Source organism: Eubalaena glacialis, chromosome X, assembly GCF_028564815.1.
Source record: "Eubalaena glacialis isolate mEubGla1 chromosome X, mEubGla1.1.hap2.+ XY, whole genome shotgun sequence".
In the NCBI taxonomy this organism is placed as follows: Eukaryota; Metazoa; Chordata; class Mammalia; order Artiodactyla; family Balaenidae; genus Eubalaena; species Eubalaena glacialis.
The window spans coordinates 47,489,232-47,511,681 of NC_083736.1; the positions used below are offsets into that span (position 1 = coordinate 47,489,232).

The following is a 22,450-nucleotide window of genomic DNA, read 5'->3' on the forward strand; positions in this document are numbered from 1 at the left end:
TTAGTTCATTTAAACTGTCTTGTTCTCTAATAAAAGCATTTAAGACTACAAACTTTCTTCTGGGAACCCCCATGGTCATATCCCATAGGTTTTGATCTATGATATTCTCAATTGACATTTATTCTAAATAGTCCATAAATTCCATTCTTATTTCCTCTTTAACACAAGTATTTTTAAACTTTCAAATGGACCTAGCCTTTTTGCCATTGCTATTAATATTTTATTTCATTGCATTATAATCAGAAAATGTAAAATGTGTTTTCAAATTAACTTGGAAATAATCTCCTTCCCCAAAAGTATAATCAGATTGTTCTCTCTGTCTAAACACCCTTCCCCATCCTATCCAACTGACAAACTCTTACTCATCCTACAAAACAGCTCAAATGTTACATATTCTAGGACCAACCACTCCCACTTTGGGGGGAAGGTATCTAGAGAAGGATTTTTAAGGAAGGACAAGCTACAAACAGGCTGTGAACGTCCTCTTTGGTCTCCTGGCCTGGTCCCCCAGTCACTCTCCTCACACTCTCAGACACCCATTCCACAGTCACTCCAGAGGCTAGAGGGAGATGGGGGAGGGGCTGGCAATGATATTGATATTTGTCTGGAGGGGTGAGGGATTGGGGGAGGGGTGGGTCTAGCTCTTACCTGCTCTCTGCCAGCCTGCCTGAGGGGGTAAGCTTCATGGAGTCAAGGACCTGAGTAGGACAGCAATACTGGTGTAGAGTATGAGACGCTGTGGACCTGAGAGACAGCAAGAGACAGAGAGAGAAAGAGAGACAGAGAGAGAGACAGGGAGGGAGGGGAGAGGCAGGGTGGGGAATGGGGACAAGGAGGTGAAAGTGAGTGGGATATGGGGAAAGGGGAAGACTGGGAGGAATGGGTGGTGGAGGATAGGGAATGGAAGAGGAGGGGTGGGAGGGAGGGAGGGAGAGAGGGAAGGTAGGAAGGAAGGAAGGAAGGAAGGAAGGAAGGAAGGAAGAAAAAAAGAAAAAACCACAAAGTCAAGAAAGAGAGGACGGCACTCGAACCACAAACAGAACACAACGACAACAGGGGGCAGCAGAGACGAAAGAGCTGGGCTGGGCCTCCTGTGTTCCAGGTGACTCCGTGGGGACCTCGGCCTCAGAGACACTGGGACACCACAGTAGGGAAGGGGGAAGGGAGCCCTCCTCACACCAGACGCCACACGGGTAGGGAAGAGGGGAGAGGGAAGGGTGGATGAAAGAGAAAGGGAAAAGGTGTATGGGGGGTTCCCCCTTAGAGAAGACCCCTCACAAGAAAGGAGGGAGGGATGGGGAGAAAAGAGGCTCTGGGTCCAAAGAGGGGAAGAACCAGGCCAGGGCGGGGTGGGGGTGGGGTTGGTGCAGGAGACACTGGAGGAGGAGAGGGAAAGAGACAGAGAGAAACCGAAAGAGACAAGACAGAAAAGGAGAAAGACAGAGAAGGAGGAAGACAGTGTAAGGGCGAGACAAAAGACACAGAGAGAAGACGGGGAGAGGCAGAGAGTGCCAGAGCAAAGGACAGGAGAGGCGAGGGCGGAGGAGAGCTGACAAGGTCTCAGTGGTCTTGGTGACAGGATGGGACTCGGGCTGAGTGTGCGAGTGGGGCCCAGCGAGCCAGAGGACAGGGTGGTTCTTTGCTTCCAAAGCCAGTGCTGCGCCCCAAGCCTGGGGCAGGGCCCAAGCTCCGCCCCCCAGCGCTGTGCTCCCACCCTTAGCGTGGGGTCCAAAGGCCCCTCTGCCTCCTGCTTCCCACGATTAAAGTCCAGAGAAGGGGAAGGGGGAGGAGAGACAGCAGTGTAGTGAGGCCGAGGGCCCTGTCCCTGCCCTACCCAGCACAGGGCAGATGCTGGAAGTGAGTGCCAGGTCAGCCAGCCCCTGCCCCCCACAAGCCCCTGAAGGCAGGTTGTGGTCAGGGCCTGGCCATTCAAGAGCCGAAGTAAAGGCTGGGAGATGTGGCTGCAGGCCAGGCCAGCTGCCCACTATCTCGCTTGCTGCGAATTAGAGAGGATGCCTAAATCTTAGAACCTTAACAGAGAATCCTGGAATCTGATACTTTTCTTATCAGGGACTCTGAAATAATTGTCATCAGCAGAACGACTGTTTCTCAAGTGCCATCTAAGTGCCAGTCACTGGCCCAAGTCCTTGACTCATTAAACCTGAGACTCAGAGATCCTTAGGCTGCTGGAATGTTGGTATCAGAGAGTCTCAGCTGTTGTGGACAGCCCCGCAGCGCCAGGCTAGGTGCCAGGGCAGCCACCAATCACACCCCTCACAGGCCACCAACTGCGCTGCTCAGGGCTCCAGGGTCCTTACAGAGCTGGGCACCCAGATGCCCCTGGGCTCACCCACTTGAGCTGGCTCCCTCCCCCAAGCCAAAGGCCTCCAAGAGTCCAAGAGGGGAGCCAGGAACCAGGAAGCCAGGAGGCTGCTGAATCAGCAGCCCAGGGACCAGGTCCAGGCCTGGGCAGGAAGGGAGGGGGTCGGGCTGCAGGGTTGGGGGTGGGGGCCAGGTTCCTACCTGCTACTCCTCCCGGGGGGCTCCATGGGTCTGGACCTGTCCCGAGGGCAGGCCCCCTGGCCAGGGCGGTGCCTCCACCGACTCGCCACCCCCTCCTCCCCAGCCCTTCCCTAGAAGGAGGAACCAAGGAGGCGGGGCCAGGCCTGCTGGGCTATAGGCCAGACTGCAACTGGAAACTTTGCTCCTTCCCCTGCTCCCCCAGGAGGGCTGGGAACTCCTAGTACGAGGAAGCAGCTTTGAGAGCTTGAAGTGACTCCTCTGGGCCAAACCTCAGGCTGGGCTCACTATATGCACCTCTGTTGGAATCTCCCCAAGCACCCTGTCAAGTACATGTCACTAGCCCTATTCTCCCGAAGAGAAAATTGAGATGTAGAAACATTACGTAACTCGGCACAGGTAATAGAGCTAGTAAGTAGCAGAACCCCAAGATCAGGACCTGGTTTGGCCATTCCCAAATCAGGACTCTGTCCCCTTGGCCATATTGCTGCCCTGTGAATACAGAAACCTTTCCATAGAAGCTTTTCACAAACATTCTCATCTTCCACAGAGTTAAAGAGACTCTGTGTGGTGGTTATGCTGGGATGCTCCAGTTCAAGTAAAATTCAAATCACCCATTTGGGGAAATCAAGATGAGGGCCCAGCCGATATTCTTGACCATTGCAATAAGCTCTCACTTTCTTCTGCGTTGTTTTCTGAACTGGCTAAGAGAAATGCTCCCTGAAGAGAAAAGCAAAAATCAGAAGACACGCCATTCACAATCTAGAGGCTGTTCTTCCAAGGAAATTGCCCCACCTGATTTTACAGAGGGGGAAATTGAGGCCTGGAGAGGGGAGGAGTCTTACTAAAGTTCATACAGCCAGTCAAACTAGAATCCCCACCGACCTACCACAGTAATCTCTCTCTCCTCCTTATGTGGGGGGCTGGAGAAAGGAGACAATTTGGAGGATTTAAAGGGTGTGGGGTTCCTGAAGAGTACCCCAGATCCAGCTCAGAGGGCTCCTGTCCTTTCACAGCCCCAGATCCCAGGCCCCTGGCTGTTCTGAGCAGAAGGCAGCCCTGGGAGGAGCCAGGGGGCCAGTGATCTAGAAGGAATAGGAGCTGACAGGCAACAGGCCAGCCTTCCTGCCTTCCTGCCTTCCTGCCTCCCTGCCGGGGCAGCTGGTTCCTCTCAAGAAAGCCAAAGCTGCTGAGAGAGATAGGCCCTCCGGACCACCGCAAAGTTGGCATCTATGGGCCCTTCATGGCCTCTTCTCCCTCTGCCCACCCCCTAAAGTCCCGTGGTCTTCAAGGCTCTGGTCTCAGCCCCTGCTTTTCTTTCTCTCTCCTTCAGCAACTCTCTTAGCTCTTGTGGCAGCCGCACCTTGTGCCCATTTGCACTTATTGTCCTAAGGGTGGCACCTGTGGCCCAAACCTTCACCTTGGCCTGGCAGAAGTTGAGAGACAGAAATTCTAGTCCTGGCCCTAAGGCTGATGCTGTGTGACCTTGGGCAAGCCCCTTCCCCTCTCTGGTGAGGCAAAGAGCTTACATTTTGGTGCCTGGCAGAGCTGGGTACAAGTCCCAGCTCTACAACTTTTCAGCTGGGTGACCCCTCTGAGGCACGGTTTGTTCATCTGTAAAAGGTGAGTGGCAACTCCTATCTCACAGGTTCTTGTGAGGTTTCAGTGAGACAAATATGCACATGCTGAAAAGTCTCAGTTTGAGCCTGAGAGAGTATGATCCTTCTCCCAGGGAGGTAGGGGAGACTCTTGGGAAACCTGTTTGTTTCGGGCAGGGGAAGATTTCTAGGAAGATACCTCTTCATCTGGGCCACTCTTGGAATTCAGGCATATCTGAGCCTGTTGGGGCGACTCATGTGATAACCCTCTAGGGGCTGAAGGGAAGAAGGAGCTAAGGGTGAGGAGCCTGACTCAGCCGCAGGGCACTGGCAGGGTCTTCGTTCACTTATGCTACAGATCCTGTGAGCCAGGCACTGAGCTGGGGGACAGATTCGGCAGTGACTAAGGGCAGTCAATGTCCTGATCTCATGGAGCTCATATCCAAGTGAGAGGAGACAGACATTATTCAACCACTAATGGAATTAAGCTGGGCAAAAAGTGGAGGTAGTGGGGGAGAGTGTTCCAGGCAGAGGAAACAACTTGGGCAAAGGACCTGAGGTGGTATTTCCAGGAACTACAAGGAGGCCAACGTGGCTGAGTGGAAAAAGCAAAGGGGAGATGAGCGAGACTGGAGATGTAGGCGGGGGCCCAATCATGCAGAGCCTGGAGGTCCTGATAAGGTTTCAGTATTTATACTAAGAGGAATTTGGAAGCCTGTGGTTCATGGATAGGCCTGGGGCGGGGAGTGTCTCTGAAGCCCCTAAAGTTGTATGAAAAATATGAGTGAGTATGAGTGCATTTCTGGGGAGAACATTGCTTTCATTAGATCCTCAGATGGGTTTGTGATCCCAAAAGGGCAGGGAAACTCCTTATATGATTCCATTCCCTAAGTGCCCACTATGAGCTAGTGTCAGGCATCCCAGGACCTTCTGTGAGCTGCCCCTCCCCCCCACTTCCAGGTGGTCTCAGCCTCCCCCCCATCTTCAACCTGTGCCCCACCCAAACAGAAGTGCCTACAATTCTCTGCCACACTCTGCTGTCTGCCCTCACCTTTGCCTCTGCTCAAAAGACCCTTCCCCACCACCTTGCCCCCACTGCCACCTCCCCACCTCGTTAGCTCCGCCTTGTTCCTCACAAGTCTGCTCAGAGGTGGTGCCCTCTGGGAACCTGACTCTGGGATCCCTCCCCTGTGTCCTTCCCACCCTGCGTTTCTCCAGTGCTGTCTATTCACATGCTGTTGCCCCTTCTGGTCCAGGAGCTCGGTGGGGACAGGGACCATGTCTTATTCATTCCAGTGTCCCCAGCATCCGGCACAGGGCACCTAGTCAAACAGGTCAGCAGGTATTGGGAGACAGACAATCCACACTGAGGTGGAAGCTGCAAGATGGGCTGCTGGACACTAGAGGGCACTGTGGCCACTGGAATCCTGGCCTGCCGCTGGCACTAGCCAGGCTGACCCAGGCTGGCCCTGGGACCAGGCAGGCGGAGAAGCATGGAAACTCTGCTCCTGGGTCCTGCAGCTCCTTGGCTCTGGGTCTAACTGACCGGGGTCCCAGTCCCAGCTTCCCAATTTACCTTCTGCCCCCTTTCCAGATTATCTCTCATGACAGCCCCATCCCACTGCAGATACAGTTACAGTTCTTCACGAATGCAAGTACCAAACACTGCTCCACAGCCCTGGCACACTTTTTTGCTCTGTCTGCAACACTCTCCACTTCACCTCACCCCACCCCCACCCCTCACCAGGCTAACTTCTACTCATCCACCAAGTCTCAGTCTAGATGTCAGCTTGGAGAAGCCTCCCTGACCCTCAGGCTGGGTTGGGTACACTTCTGAGGTTCTCCCACAGCACCTACACTTCCCCTGTAATTGTCTGTTTCCTTATCTGTTTTCCTACCAGACAGTGAGTTTTCTCAGAGCAGGATTCTATTATTCATCATTGTATCTACCGCATTTAGTTTAGCACAGTGCCTGGCACGTTGTAGGTACTCAAGAAATTGTCCCATGACTAAGTGGATGGATGGATGGACAGATGGATGGATGATCTCGGGCAAGTCACTCTACCTCTCAAGGTTTCAGTTTCCCCCTCTGTAAAGTGGATCCAATCACGCTTACTTGGCAGAGCTGCCAGGAGGATTAAAGATAAGGTGTGTGGAATGCTCCCTAACAGTACCTGATACATAGTACACATTTTCTGAATCAAAGCATTTATTAAGTTGAAGGAGGCTTTGCCCTGAGCCTGGGATGATCTCTCCCACTCAGGCTTACCACCTGTATGTGGAAGATGGCCTTAACAATAATAAGAAAACTATCATTTTTATTAAAAAATAACAACAGCACCTGCTATGTGCCAGGCCAGAAGTAGGAGCTCCCTAAGGAGGTGGGCAGTCTCCAGTCTCAGCCAGAGGATGCAAGGCCCTGGCCGAGGTCAGAGCCATGGGCATTGCCCCTGCATCTGGAGAACAGTCATTACGTGCACAGCTGGTTCCAAACTCTTTACTCATAGGTGAAAACCTGTCTAAGGGGTCATTAATTCCCTCTGTAATTAATGTAAAAACTGCAGGGTTTGTATTAATGGAAAAGTAAGCTCAAGCATCAAGTTGATAATATTGATAATGTGTGCTTGTAATTCTATACTGCAGATAACTATAAATTCAGTCAGTCACTGCACTAATAAAATGTGAAAATTCCTGACACAACCAAGAACTTGGTAGCAGCTGTACCATGAGTAGCATTATGCCAGTTGTTCTGAGGCTATGAAAATCACCGCACACTGGTGGCGATGATAATATTCACTGTGCACTTAAAGGCTGTTTGGGCACAAAATAAGGGGAAATTTTTAGATAAAACAGGGCATTTTGATGCAAGAGCATGGAACTTGAAAGCATAGTGAGCAAAGGTTGACTTGCATTAGAGTAGGAACCAAAACCTTGATGGACGAGCAAGCTTACAATCGTGGGCCTCTGAGCAGACTACTCCCCAGGCTGTGACCTCGCTTGTGAACACATAAAAGCTGTGGGCACTGTAGAAGAAACACCAAGTCCCGAGTATTTGACCTCTACCCTCACCCACTTCTAGGAGAATCCACTCCCACCTACAGCCCCTTGCCCCCTCGTTTACCACAGGATGGACAGAAACGGTGCTGTCCCATGGGGGTGGGCCCTGAAGCTGGAAGGTCACATAGCTTCTAGGTTGGCGGCCACATCAGGCCACCTGAGAGCAGAGGAAGCCAGTCCAGAGAGAGGAGTCAGTGACAAAGAGATGACAGGGACCAGGCAAGTCATGAAAGATGGAGAGAGACAAGGCATGAGCCAGGGAGATGCAGAGATGCAGAGAGAGAGAGAGAGAGAAAGAGAGAGAGAGCAATCTTGCTCCTTGACTTCTTGGTCCCACTTCCAGTTGGCGTGAGGACTGGCTATACGTCATTTACTGCTCCTAGATTCTGTGAGATGTAGCCTCACAATAGTCTCCCCCCCACCCACCCTTTATTCTTGAGCGCATTTGAGTGGGTTTCAGTTCCCTGCAACAAAGTGTACCCAGACTAAGACAAGGGAAAATTGGGGATATAAGTGCAGGGCTTGCATAAGCAAAAACGCATAAAGAACACTTAGGTAGGGAGGGGTGAATGCAATTATAAAGCATTTGTGTTTGTTCACCCAAATGCTCCCTCATTTCCTGACAGTTGCGACCACAGATACATGCTACAGTCGCACACTCACATAACGCTGACATTCAGTGGACACCAAGACAAATGCAGCAACAACCAGAGCTGCTTCTATGCAGACACCCTGCCGTGCATGGACACCCACCAGCACGCAGCGCTGCTCCTGCGCTCCTCACACCCGCACAGATGCGGAGCCACACCAAGAACACAGTGGCGCTGCCTGGGAGGCTTGGGCCAGGAACCAAGGCTCGACTGGGCTCTGAGCAGCCTCCCTCCCCAGCTGCCAAGTGACTCATCCCCAGGGCTGCTAATTAAAGCCAGGACAGAGGGGACACAGAGGAGGGGAGGGAAAGAGAGAGAAGGCAAGTTTATTTTGGTGCCAACCAGGCATGCAGCCAGCTTAGGGGTCACCCACTTCCTGGGGCTGGTCCAGGTGGGGGCAAGGGAACACTAACAAGAAGGGGAAGGAGGACCCCCTTACCTCTTCTTGCCCCTCGTGAGCTTCCTGGAAAAAGGTACCTCCTTTAGGAAAATTACCCATCTCCCTCCCCCACCCGACCTCCCTCCTCCTCCATCCCACTGTCAGATTCAAGTTCTACCCCTTCCAGCCTCTTGTCCTTACAACTGGCTTCTCCTCGTCAACACACTCCCATTTGGGCTTGCCAGAGCTGGCTCATCTGTGTCTGTAGCCCGCTTCCATCTCCCCCATGGATCACCCAACACAGGCCTGGTACATAGGGAATGCTCTGTTCGTGCTTCTGGAATACAAATGGGTTAACCCCGGTATAGCATGGTGACCGCAACTCTGATGGTCTGGATTCCGATCTGAGTTCTATGGGGGGGAGGGGGTAAATTATTTTAACTCTGAAAGCCTCAGTTTCCTCACCTGTAAAGTGGCTAGAATATATACTCTATAGGATTATTGTGAAGATGAAGTGAGAAAACACAGGTAAAGTGCCCAGCATGGTGGCCAGCATATATGGGCTTTAGCTATCACCCAGTAAGTGCTGCTGCCGCTGATAAATTATGCCCTGCCTCAGGCCTGGGGTAGCAGCAATTATACAGAGCTGAGTTCCAAGCCTGGCTCCACCACATAGGACCCGGGGGAGCTCAGACAAGCCACATAAGCTCTCAGAGCATTGGCTCATATGTAAAATGGGGATTCACAATATGACACCATAAATTTACTGTAATGATTTGAGCCTGTCAAGGGGAGCCCAGCTCTCAGAAGCGGCTCCATGCATTGCAGCAGCAATTACTAAGGATAGCAGGAGGAGCGCAGACCTGTGGGGCTAAAGAAGCCCAGGAGGGAGGAAGCAGTCAGGGTGGACTAGGGCAGCCAGGGAAGGCACCCCAGAGTGCGCAGGGCTGGAGTTGGACACACCAGAGCCAGAGAGCATTCAGCAGGCGGTAAGTGACAAGGTTCCAGCAAAAGGAAGTGGTAGGAACAGAGAGCTGGGCAGGGCAGGCAACCAGGCTACGCTGAACAGGAGGCAGCACGGGAGGGAAGATTTGGAAGCAGCTGGGGCAGCTCTGGGGACTGGCGGTATCTTGGACATGTGGATGGGGGAGCCACGGAAGGTCTGTGAGGTCTCAGCTACCCCAGATTGCCAGGAGGTCAAAACAAGAAAGAATCTTAGAGATTACCTAATCCAAACTCCCGCTGGACAGATAGGGGCACTGAGGCCCAGAGTGGGAGGCCTCCTCTGGGAACAGAGCCAGCGTTGGCTCCTCCTCCCACTTCTCCTCCCGACCGCAGCGGCTCCTGTTGCCATGGGGACGTCCCTGGCTCTGCGGGTGTCAGCAGCTCCCCCACCTCCTCCCTCCTTCCCTAGCAACAGGCCACCTCCTCTGGCTCTCATCCTTGCGTGCCTGTCAACCCCAGCCTGGTCCCCAGGGCCCCCGAGTTCCAGCCAGACCCTCACTGCAGCGGCAGCACCTCTAGGCCTGGGCTCCCTCCTCTTCTGGTGGCGGAGGTATCAGCCCCTCCTGCCCCTCTGTTTTCAAGTTCTGCACCTCTCCACATATCTCAAGCTTGACTGCCCCATAAATGACAATGCATTGGGTTAGGGGATGGCGGAGGGCACTACAATATGTTGAGCCACCATTTTATGCTGAGCATTGCTTTAAGTTCTCTCATCAACCCAAAGAATTATTGACCTCATTTTACAGATGAGGAAAGTAAGGATCAGAGAAGCCAAGTGACTTTGCAAACAACACACAGCTAGGAAGCAGGCTCTGCTGAGAGCTAGTTTGTGAACTTGAGCCATCGCCAGTCCCTTTCTGGACCTGGATTTAAGGCGCCTGTAGGTCTGACAACTTCTCATGGATCTACAGGAAGTCCAGGCACCTTCCTCTGCCCACAGCCCTTTCGCAACACCAGCTGTTCAGCTCTAATTAGACTCCACACTTCCTCTGGCACCCCATACCTGGAAGCCCTCATGCCTGGGCCCTGCCACGGCAGGGCGGGGGGGGGGGGTTCAATCCACCGACCCTGCTCATTCCTTCCCATTCCACTTCCACAACAGCCGAAGTCTAGCTCCTTTCCTTCGTGTTTCTTCTACCCTCCTAAACTTTCCCCTCCACACACACAATGTTTATTAGATGACAACCCTGGGGCTCCAGGGGGGAAATAGATCTGTTCAAAGTCACATAACTAGAAAGCGACCTGGCCATAAATGGAACCCTTTGCCCAGATTCAGTTGCTGCCCTTTCTGTGCTGCAGAGCCCCGCCTCTCTCCTCCAGCCTCCCCCGGCTCCCACTGATGACAGAAGGTGTCTGTGACCCAGTCCCAACCAGACCAGTTCTGAACTTTAACACTTGCTCCTTTCCTGCCCAGATCTGTTTTAGCCTGACTGACTGCCCCCACCCAGCCACCCTCACCTCCGATGCCTGCTGGTTTCATTTTCTGGGATGCCCTCCTTCCACAAAGTCTGCGTGTCAGTCCTCCATGACCCAGCTCAGACATCATCTTCTCCAGGAAGCTCTCCCTGACCCCTAACTGAAGCGAGCTCAAGAATTTACATGCGGGTCCTCAGAGCATCCTCAGATGACCCCACCCAGCTCTGGTTCCAAGTTAAAGGATCTTCCCACCATATTTGCAAGATTTTGCCCCACAAGTGCTATTTTAGGCCCCTTCCACAGTCCAAGTTTGACCCTTGCTTCCACAGTTGCTGAGTCTTCAAGGTCCCTGTAGCCTCCTTGACTGTAGGTCCAGGGTGGGTGTCGGGAAGTACATCTCAGTAAAACAAATAACAGCTTTGGAAGCAGACAGCCCAGGGTATGAGTCAGAGTGATGCCACCCTGCCCCATTGCTCTTATTTCCTTGGGCAAGGCACTGACCCTCTGGGGAACCTCATTTTCCTCATGTGTAAATCAGGGATCCCAATCCATGCCTAATAGGGCTGTTGTGAGCATTAAATAAGATCACATTCAGAGTTCTTAGTATGTGAGGAGCAAATGATAACTGCTATGATTACTAATATTAGGATGAGGATGAGGATGATTATTATTATCTGTAAGGCTGTCAAGAGCTCCTGCAGGGATGGCGTGGGCAGGGCTCTGGGCTTGGTGCCAGGCAGACCTGGGTTTGAATCCTGGCTCAGCCATAAATAAGTTTCATGGCTGTGGGCAAAACCCATAACCAGTGTGAGCCTCAGTTTCCTCAACTGTAAAATAATGATGATAAGGGCAGCCCAGGTTCCACCTACAGTGTCACTGGGAGGATCAAACAAAAGAAAGTCCCTGACAACTTCTGTAAGTTGTAAAGGCCCAATGTACATCATCATGTGATTTATGATTATGATAACTATTAAACACCCTGAGCTATAGGTCCTAGGAACTCCCCTGCCGGGAAGAGCTAGAGACGCCTTCAGTCGCGTTCCTTGACAAGTCGCAGGCATATCAACGGGGATGCCTGGGGGCCTGTGCTTGGAGTCAGCCCAAGCTGTCTTTCTCCAAACCCACAGTGGGGCACTGCGATCAGTGTCCTTTGCTAGACCAGTGCCTTCCTAAATGCTAGGACAGGCTGTGCCCAGGCCATACTCCTTGGCTGCATGCCGGACTAATTGCATCTCGTCATATACCCCTTGCCTGGACACTAGGCCTGACTGTATCTATCACACTTCCCCTGCTTTCCTGCTGGCCGAAGTGTGCTCCCATCCCACAGCCCCTACCTTGGCCCAGGGCACCAGTGTGCTCATCCCATCCCCCCTGCCTGGGATGCTAGGACACAGCGTGTCTCATTACGCACCTCCGTCTGGATGCTGGGATCCTCTGCCCCCCTCCCATATCCACTGCCTGGATGCCAGGACCTGGACTGCTGCATATGGTTGGACAAGCAGTGCCTTGCACAAGGGTTCACAGCCAAGAGGGTATGAGTCGTGGCTGAAATTCAACCTGTGCTCTACTCACTGAGCCGGGAACCCTGGTGAGGGGCTGCAGGAGCCCTGTGGAAAGGGAACATTCCTCCAACTGATCCACGCAGTGGATTCTACTCTTCACGTAGGTGCTATATATGTTAGTTGCAGCCCTGGCTGGAACTGAGTGAGCCCATCTCATGCCTCTGCTGCCTGGACCCATCTCATTTCAGAGGCCCACTGCATCACCCCTGGCCTGGATGCTCTCTGACTGGGCCCTACCCTGAGCCCCCCATCATTCCCACATAGTCCCTATCCTTGACACTTGTGTTTTCACGAAGCTTCTGATGGGTTAAGGCCTGGGAAATGCACTAATAGTCCTTGCCCCTACCCCAGTTTTACCCCCAAATGGCAGATTGCTCACACCCTGAAAACTTACTGATTGATGCTTGTAAACCTTTTTCACCAAGCATGAAAAAAAAAAAAAGTGCGCTTGTTACACTTAAATATAAGGTATATTTAAGTGTAACATTACCTTAAATATAAGGTATATTTCTAATGACTGGAATGTGTCACATCAAAAGTCCATCCAAACCACACTACTCAGGGCTAGTGCAGGTCAGGGTGGAGCACAAACGCCAGACCAGGGAAGCCCCGTTTCTATCGTGTCCCCTTCTCCCGGGAGGAGAGAGGGAGAAGGTCCCAGGTCCAGAGCTGACCTCTCTGCAGGTCAGCTTTCCCATCTGGGTAGCTCCCATGAGCCCCTCCAGTGTTCAGCCGAGCCCCCAAATCAGCTAGGGTCAGAAAGACTAAGGAAGAGTTTTCAACCCCCTCCCTATGCTTGCCCCCTTCCCACCCCTAATACCAATGGGACAAAACCCCTGGAGTTGGCCCCCGCCCCTCCCATGGATCCCGAAGTGACAAGCCAGAGGCCCCACCCCAGTCCCTGCCCCAACTCCCAAGTACTACTAAAGAAAGGAGGTACTGACCTGACTGTTCTGGAATTCTCACCATCAGATCTGAAAGAGAAACAGAGAAAAAACCCGACAGTCAGCATATGCCCTCTACTCCTCTCCTCCCTCTGCCCTACGCAGCGGCCCCGACACCTAGCACGCATCATGAAAATGAAGGGTAGGGCATCTCGTGCAGAGAGAATGGCCAGTGCAGAGGCCATGAGGTGGCGGAGGGCCTGGCCAGTTGTTGGGACAGGGAGGAGGACAGCGTGGCCGGGGTGGAATGAGTGAGGGGAAGAGTGGTTGGAGGTGAGGTCAAGGAGGTGCCAGGAGCCAACCATGTTCTAGCCTAGTGGGTCATGGTGAGAAGCCTTCCTCGGAGTGGCTGAGAGGCAGCCTGCAGCTGTGGCCAGGGGCAGAGCCCGAGGTTTAAACAGAGAGACCAAGCCTCAGATACTGGCTCTGCCACTTACCAGCCCTGTGACCTGGGCAAATCACCTCCCTGCTTGGAATCTGAGCCTCAGTCTCCTGACTTGTAACACGAGGCCAATCCTTGCAGGGCTGTTGGGATGATTAAGCCCTTTGCAGCCCAGCAGACAAATGCCAGGTATTATTAACAACATAGAAAAGGCTTTGCCAATTGCCTGGTCCAACCTGCTTATTTTCCGGATGACAAGAATGAGGCTGAGAGGGTGAGTGAGTCAGCTGCTGGGCTCCTTTCTACTACATTGGTCTGCCTTCTTCATTGTGAGGCCCCCTCAGAGGCAAAGGAAGGGCAAGAGAAGAGAGTGGCACTGGAGACAGCTTTGAGGGGACTGAGAGAATGAGTGAAACCGGACCCACACCCCCTCCGGCTGTTCCTCCCTAAAAGAATGTGTGTGTGTGTGTGTGTGTGTGTGTGTGTGTGTGTGTGTGTGTGTGTGTGTGTGTGTGTGTGTAGGGGAGGAACAGTGGAACCGTCCTTGGGGGTGGGGAAAGGGAGGAAGAAGGACCAGGGCACTTGGAAGAAGCGGGGAGAGTGTGTGAAGTGGCGTCCCTGTCCCCTCTGTCCTCTTCTTCCTCCTTTTCTGCCCTCCCTCCCCCACCCCCACTCCCACTGCAGACTTCGGAGGAGACAGAGATGAACACATCACAGGCTCTGTCCCCAGGTGAGAGAACCAAGAAGCGACCTTAGTGAGGGGACCTGAGTGGGGGGAGAGTCATCTATGCTGAGTGCAAAGTGAGAGGGACACGCTGGGAGGGGAGGCGGAGCTGAGAGTGAGTATTTGTTGGAAGAGTGAATGGAGTGCCCACCGGCCAGGTGGGGCAGGCAAGCATCTGGGTGCAGGAGCGCAGGCAGTGGGTGAGGCCATTGCTTCCAGTTCTGCTACTTACTAGCCATATACTCCTAGGGAAGGCACTCCCCGATGTCCAGCCTCAGCTTTCTCACTTGTAAAATGACATGACAGGGGAGGGGAGGGGGGCAGGAGGGTGGGGTGGCTGTGAGGTTCAGCCTGGCACAGTGGACAACAGTGGGTCCAATCGTTAGCCTCTGCAGCCCCCTAAAGGGACAGAGGACCAGGGCCACAGAGCACCTTTTCACATTTATTAAAACTTTCCATCTCACTCTGCAGCAACAAGATTTCTTCTGAGGCCTGGCTCAATTATTCGCAGGTACCAGATCAGATGGGCCTAATTCAATGACTCTCCAGCTGTCAACAGGATGGAGGCTAAGCCCCTCAGCCTTTCTCCCTAACACGAACCCTCTGCTCCAGGCAGGCTGGTCTCCTCGCCACCCCACCCCAAAACCCCCAGCACACCCGTATTCAATCTACTATATACCAGGCCCCGACTCAGGAATATAAACCCTCAAGTTGCTCACAGACTGGTCCCTTGCCTCAATCTATTATACTTCAGAGCATAAGCCACATATATAATCATCTCCACTGGCACATGAACAATCACCGGGCACCTACTATGTACCAGGCAGGGTGGCAGGCTCTTTTGGTACATGACCTCCTTTGATCCTGCAAAGTGGGAATTACTCATCCAATTTTAAGATGATGAAACTGAGACTCAGAGAAGTTGAAATGATTTGCCCCACGGCACACAAGTAGGGGAGCTTGGCCTGGACCCCACAGCTCGTGTTCTTACCACCACGCTCCACTGCACCAGCAGCTCAGTGCTGGGCACTTACGCATCGTTAAGGTGAGTTCCCTTATCCTCGTCCCCCAAAGTCAGGACAGGCACTTCCTGACAGGCTCTTTCTTAGGAGAGATTACCAGATATGTACCTCTGCTCCAAAAGCACTTCTGTATGATGTTACAGTCCTCAAGATGGCAGCTACGGGGAGCAAAAGAGCTCCACGCCATAAGGCAGAGTGAATTAGCCAGCTCTCCTCACTGTGGACTGATTCTTACTAGTTCGAGGGTATACGGCATCTTATGACCCTCAATGCGGGGGTGCATGCCACCTCAGGGGTTTACAGGCTCTTAGGCGTTTAGTATACAAATTATTAGTTACATCTAGAGAACCATCATCATTAACACTGTGCTATCCTACACCTCTTCAGGACTAATGCCCAGCCCAATGGTCAATCCACCCCTTACTCCATGAAGCTGGACCGCCATTCTTTTGTGAGGTAGCACAGATGTAGAAAGAATGCTGGGCTCTATTATGGCTCATTCCCTAACTGGCAGCATAGAATTGGAGAAATCACTACTCTCTGGACCTTGGTTCATCACCTATAAAACAAGGGGGCTGTGTTAGTTGAGTTCCAATCTTCAGGCCCTAAGATACTTAGTTTCTTCAGAATCCCAAAGTTTCTCTCTTTTATCAATTGGGTTCAGCTACCTATGGGTAGAAACAAAGACCCAGGGTACCAGATACCAGGGTACCAGGGTACCTCCCTTTATCAATCCATGTCAGGAAAGGAGATGGGATTTCTCCTGCTACTCCTATGGCTTTCTCCCAATGGAAGGCCACTTCAGACCCCAGGGTTCTCAAAAGGCTTGTCTATGCCAATTCCCATCCTCAAGAGTAATGCTCAATAAACAGTAACTGATTGAAGCCTATGAGTATAGTGACCATATTTGCTGAACCAAAAACTCAGGCCATGTAATGAGACCAAGGATTTTGACGTTGCTGTTTCCAGGTACAAGGGGCAATCTGGCAGATGGGAGAATAAATGGCAAAATATCGACAGTTCTTGAACGTTTGGGGGACTTATGGGGACAACAGGGCAGAATAACTCAAAAGAATATAAGCCTTTGAGTTGCCATACTGGGGTTGCTGCTCTCACCTCCTGACTGGATTCCCTGCCTCTCATTTTGACCCTCCAAGCTATCTATAAACAGTATCTCGGAACACAATAAGGTGCCTCTCTCCCAAGAACCTGGAATTAGATAAATAAGGTTGTCCTCTGAGACCTAAACTAATAAACAAAAAACGCATCAGAAACGAGATATGCAAAGTTACCTGAGAAAGAGAGACTGTTTCTCAAGCCAGCATTTGAGCAACATGTCTACAAAATCAGGTGTCCAACAGAAAGGAGATTGGACACGAACAGAAGTACCTTTTTTAAAGGAGACTTGAAGAGCTACTGTGTACAGGGCTCCTCCTAGAAGTGTCCTGAGGAGAAAGAGGTGGGGTACCCTGGCCCAGGGATCATACAAGTCTCTCTAAAAGCTGAGAACCAGCCCTGGGGCAGCCAGGCAACTGATCTCCCAAACATCAACTTGTCTAACTGCAAGTCTCTTCAATGGGCAACCACCTTGTCTCACTGGCTGCTAAAGGAACATCTCTCAAGCACAAATCAGTTGATGTGGTCCTGCTGCTTCAAACATTCAATAATTTTCTCACCGATAATTTTCCCACAGACGATTTTCCCACAGACTTCCGTGCCAGTCAAGCCCAAACTCTCCAAAGCTCTAAATCTTACTCCGCCCTCCCATCTACTTTCTTAGAACATCTGGTATTTGTTCCCTGGAACACTCTTGCTCCTCTTTATGTTTTTAAAAATTATTTTAAATTTTATTAAAGTGATATGTAAACTAGTTTAAAAAGTCAAATTCTGAAAGGATCTTCAAAATAAAAGTTTCCTTTTCAACTCTCTTAGTTACCTTTTTCTGAGTTTACTTTCATATTTCTAAAGTATACGCTTATATTGCTAATCCATTTTTGGCATTTTTGTGTGTGTGTGCCCTTTAAACATTTTTTTTAACCAAAGTAATACATGCATATAGATTTTCAAGTCACATAGTACTGCAAGGATTAAAACAAAACAAAACACACAAATTCCCCACTCTACCCCTCCTCACCCCCAACTCCCACTCTCAGAGACAAACTGTTTTCAAGTCTTTTAACTATTTTTTCGGGTATTTACCTCCTCATTTCTAAGGAACACATGCATACTTCTATTTCTTGATTTATTTTTTTCAGTTTTGTATATCATGTACTGAATTCCTACCGTGCAGGGAGAGGGTAGGGCTCCCTAACACACATAACCGCCTCTAGCCCCCAGTTCTTATGCGGGTGCACTGTCCTTCCTTCCCGTTCTACCACTGTAGTTATAGCACAAAGTTTTGGTTAAATCAATATTGGTGGCTTACATTATTATGACTGCATCAATACTAATAATGAGTAAATCACATCATTTGCTATAATTACATTTTCCTTCCCATACAACTTTTTCTTTTCCCTGGTGTTGATGACTATTTTTTTTTTTTTGCTTGCTTAGTTTTCTTCATGTATATGATCAATTCTCCCCAAACTCTGTGAGTAGTGCATTTCTCTTCTCAATGTGTTCTGACACGTCAGGTAATCCATCAGATTTTTTTCCTTTGAGACATCATTCTCGCTGCAATCCAGACTGGTTGCTCTCCAGGCCTGCACAAGGTTGCCCATAGATCTGCTCCCTTCTCCATCACTCTGGGATTCCCTTCACCTCTCTTCTGTGTTAATTTCCTGTTTCCTGGATTCCTTGGCCTTTTTTCTGAGTTTATGCCTGCATTTTGCTGGAGCACATTCTCCAGTGCTTCCTGAGAAAGGAGGCCTAGGACATAAAATCTTTAGCTCTCCTTTGTCTGAAGATGTCTCTATTGCGCCCTCACCCTTGATTGATAATTCAACTGAGTATAGGCTTCTAGGTTGGAAATTATGGTCTGTCAGAATTTTGAGAACACTTTGCTCCATTGCCTCCCAGCTTCCAGTGCTGCTGTTGAGCAGTCCAATGCCATTCTTTTTCCTGATCCTTTGTACATGATATGTTTTTCTTCTGGAAGCTTTTAGGATCCTCTCGTTATCCCTGGTATTCTGAAATTGCGCCGTGGCATACCTTGGTGGGTTTTTTTTTAAATCATTTATGTTGCTGGTTACTTGGTGGGATTTTCATTCCTTTAGTTCTGGGACTTGTTCTTGTATCATGTCTTTGATCCTTTCCTTTCTGCTGTTTCCTCCATTCTCTATTTCTGGAACTCCTATTGTTGGATGTTGCAGTTCCTCAACTGATCCTCCCGTGTTCTCATCTTTTCTCTTCTGTTGTCCATCTCTTTGCCTTGTTATTCTGCTTCCTAGGATATTTCCTCAACTTTTATTTTCTAATCCTTCTCCTGAAATCTTTATGTTGGCTCTCACTATCTTAAATTTCCCAGGTTTCTTCCCGTCTCTTCATTACCTCTGTTCCTTCCAAGTTTTTTGGTTTGTTTGTTTGCTTTTTGGGTCATTCTTGCAGGTTGATGGGCTTCCTCAAATAGCCTTGTACTATCTGATCATCTCTGGCTACCTAAGGCTTGTTTTTTTTTAAATGCCAGTTACATTGAGGTTTAACTTACATAAAATGAAATATACCCTTAAGGGTCCTTGGCTGGTGAGCCCTGGCGATCAGTTCCCATGACGGGAAGCTCTGTGTGTAGATGGAGCTGGCCAGGTGATGGGCTTCACTACAGAGTTTATGGGCTGAGAGCCTGTTCTTTTGTTGGAGGACTCCCACATGTCATCTTTTGGAGGCCTCTGTCAGGGGCCTTTCAGTTTCCCCAGAGAAGAAACTTTTTCTGTCTCATGTGCTCCTGACTTTGGTGTCCTGGAAGTAGGCAAGTGGAAGGAGGCTGAGGTTCCACTGCTTTAGGTTACAGATCCCTTTGCTTGCAGCCTTGTTTCACCCCCATCCTCCACTGTGCCTGGTGTCCCCAAGCCTGGAGGCTCCTAACTTAAATTTCTCCAAAGAATCACCCTCCATCTGTAGAGATGGAGCTGGGGAGGGGTGTCCCAACTGAATGGGGTCGGGGAGGGGCCAGGAGGGTCTGTTCACAGACTTTCAATATTCTCCTTGTTTTCAGTTCCATGCCTCATCCTGCCTTCTGTGCTTCACGGTACCTCTGATTCCCGAGCATTTCTGGGGCTTGCTGGGTGGAATAGTTTACTTCTGGTCAGCATCCCAGACCTTGTGTTTCTACCTTTTTTATTCCTTTACTCATATTTCAGTGGGATTTGGGGAAGCAGCAGAGATAAATAAGTTTACTCAATTAGTTGTGTTTAACAGGAAGTTCCCCTTCGTATTCCAGCCAACTCTTACTCATCCTCCGTGACTCATTTAGGCAAGACCTCCTCCAGGAAGCTTATCTTAATGTCCCTAAGTTGGATGAGGAGCCCCTCCTCTGTTCTCCCACAGGATCCTTTTCTTGCTTCCATCACAGCTCTGATCAAACTGTTTTGAAAGTGTCCGTTTCCATGCCTGATTCTCCCTGTAGACTGGGGCCTCCTGGCAGTCTGGGGCCATGTCTTAGTCACGCCTGTGCCCCCAGTTCCCAGGGTCTGGTCCACAGGGGTACAGAGTAAATATGTGATGATAGACTGAATGAATAAATGAATGACTATACGTATGAATCAGACCCAGCCAGAGGGACCATCTAGAAAGGGAAATAAGCTGAATACAATTGTTCTTATACAAGGCCAGTTCCCTAAAAGCTCTAAGTTCCCTAAAAGCTGTATGTGCAAAGATGCCTACTGCAGCATGATTTAAACCTGTGAAGGACTTCCCTGGTGGCACAGTGGTTAAGAATCCGCCTGCCAATGCAGGGGACACAGGTTTGAGCCCTGGCCCGGGAAGATCCCACATGCTGTGGAGCAACTAAGCTCATGCGCCACAACTACTGAGCCTGCACTCTAGAGCCCGCGAGCCACAACTACTGAGCCCGCGTGCCACAACTACTGAAGCCCGTGCGCCTAGAGCCCATGCTCAGCAACAGGAGAAGCCGCTGCAATGAAAAGCCTGTGCACCGCAATGAAGAGTGGCCCCGCTCGCTGCAACTAGAGAAAGCCCGCACACAGCAGCAAAGACCCAGCGCAGCCATAAATAAACAAACAAACAAAAAATAAATAAATAAAAACCAGTGAAAAAAATAGGCCCAGCATGTTGAGAGGACGGTTAAGTACATTATGGTATATCAGTTGCCATTAAAAATGATGCTTCTGAAGAATATGCAATTACATGGGGAAATGTTCAAACGAACAAAGCAAGAAAAAATTGTATGTGTTGTATTATTTCAATCAGATGAAAAGAATGCAGAGAACAAGGGAAATACATCAAATGTTCAGAGTAGCTGCCTCTGTGTGTTGTTATTATGGGTAATGTTTTTCTCCTCTACTTTTCTAAGTTTTTCTAAATTTTCGAATGGAAGAATGCATTAAGTGTATACTTTTTAAAAATTTCCTAAGAAATGAAGTATCCTGAGATACTTATGAACAAAATATTGTGAAGGGGACCCAAGGGTCTGTGTACACTTCTAGCGGCACCTGCTGGGAAGGCTCCGTTCTCCACTGGCCAGAGACCCGGAAGGCCCAGGCCCATGGAACACCAGCCCCACCGCAGCCCCCACCCCCACTGCAAAGCAAGACCTAGTTCAGGAAGCCAAAGGAGGAGGATCACGGAGCCCAGCTTTTTACAAATTGCAATATCATAGGCTGTACTGGGAAACAGAAGGTCCTACACTGGACATCACACTTCAGAGGCCTCTCTCTGTGAGGTAAAGGGTCTGTGGGGCCAAGAGAATATGCCCATCAGGATCTCTGGCCCTCTCCCTTCTAGACTGCACTCAGGTACCTGGAACCCAGAATTCCCTGTCCATATTTCTTGAGCTTACTTGCAGGAATTGTGTGGTCTTATTATCCAGGTCCATCTGCTAGGCCCAGTGGGTGGTCAATGGGAAGGGAAAATAGACAGGGTTTGGATGTGGGCTGGGGTATCCATACACATCTCAAGGCTCCATATGAACTACAGGTGGGAAGAGAAGGGGGAAGGGCCAGTGGCCTCAACTGGTACCTTGCATGGGCTGCACAAACATAGAGGCAGGCAGGTCCATAGGTCCCTAGGCCTCAAGGTTGGTAGAAGGGCCTACCTTGAGTGTTAGACAGATCTAGGTTCAAATCCATTTATTTGCTGTGCAACCATGGATGAGTCCATTCCCCTCTCTGAACCTCAGCTTCCCCAACTATAAAATAGGTATAATAATTCCAATCTCAGAGAGTTGTTGTGAGGCTTGCTGGGGGCACAATGGCTTAGAGGTTATGAGCACAGGCTTTGGGTCAGACAGGCCGAGGTTTGAATCCCAGCTCTGCCCCTCCTAACTATGTGATTTACATCTCTAAGGCACAGTTTGCTCACCGATAAAGAAAATAATAGCACTAACCTGATAAAGTTGTTGGAAGGATTATGGTTGTAAGGAGTATGTAATAACATTAGAAAATGCTTAAATGAGAAAAGGCTGCTTTTATTAATGGGCGTGCAAATATTGGCTATGGTAGGGTTGACCGGCCTTCTGCACTCCCATCCTCCTGCCCAGCTTTATTTTTCTCCATAGTACTTATTACTATTTGACATATTTTTGTATCTTCTTGTTTATTTGTTTCTTTTCTTTCCCCACCCCCTACATTCACACACTAGAATGTCGTCGGCTCAGCAGGACAGAGGTCTGTTTTGTTCACTGTTTCCAAGTGCCTGGATCAGTGAGAGACTGAAGATGTTCCTCAACAGTTGAGTAGACATCTGCCACGTAGACAGGGGTAAAAGGTATTCTTGGCCAAGAGAACAGCCAGAATATAGGCATGGACCCATAAAGAAGTCCACTTTGCCGAGGGTATCCTAGATACTTCAGTACAACTTGAATGCAGGTCAGGAAGGAAACAGAGTGGCTAGAAAGATGAGTGGGGAAAGCGGGGGTGGGGGGAGGGCGGGGGGGGCAGGGGGATGAATTGGGAGATTGGGATTGACATATATACACTAATATGTATAAAATACATAACTAATAAGAACCTGCTATATAGCACAGGGAACTCCACTTCGCTGTACAGTAGAAATTAACACAACATTGTGAAACAACTA

At 50.2% G+C, this 22,450-nt stretch overlaps 1 protein-coding gene across 6 annotated transcripts in view; it reads right to left on the reverse strand.

Annotated features, from left to right (window-relative positions):
- The window catches only part of IQSEC2 (IQ motif and Sec7 domain ArfGEF 2), a 75,748-nt gene that overhangs the window by 38,567 nt on the left and 14,731 nt on the right, over positions 1-22,450 (reverse strand). For 2 of the 6 annotated variants that reach the window (XM_061178020.1, XM_061178016.1), the window contains exons 2-3: positions 13,132-13,161; positions 649-744 (exon numbers count right to left, since the gene is read on the reverse strand). In XM_061178020.1, the coding sequence (XP_061034003.1) occupies positions 649-744; positions 13,132-13,161 (126 nt within the window). Of the gene's footprint in view, positions 1-648; positions 745-2,523; positions 2,624-13,131; positions 13,162-22,450 lie in introns of those variants that run through there. The other 4 variants (XM_061178021.1, XM_061178017.1, XM_061178018.1 and 1 more) reach the window with 3 other exon arrangements.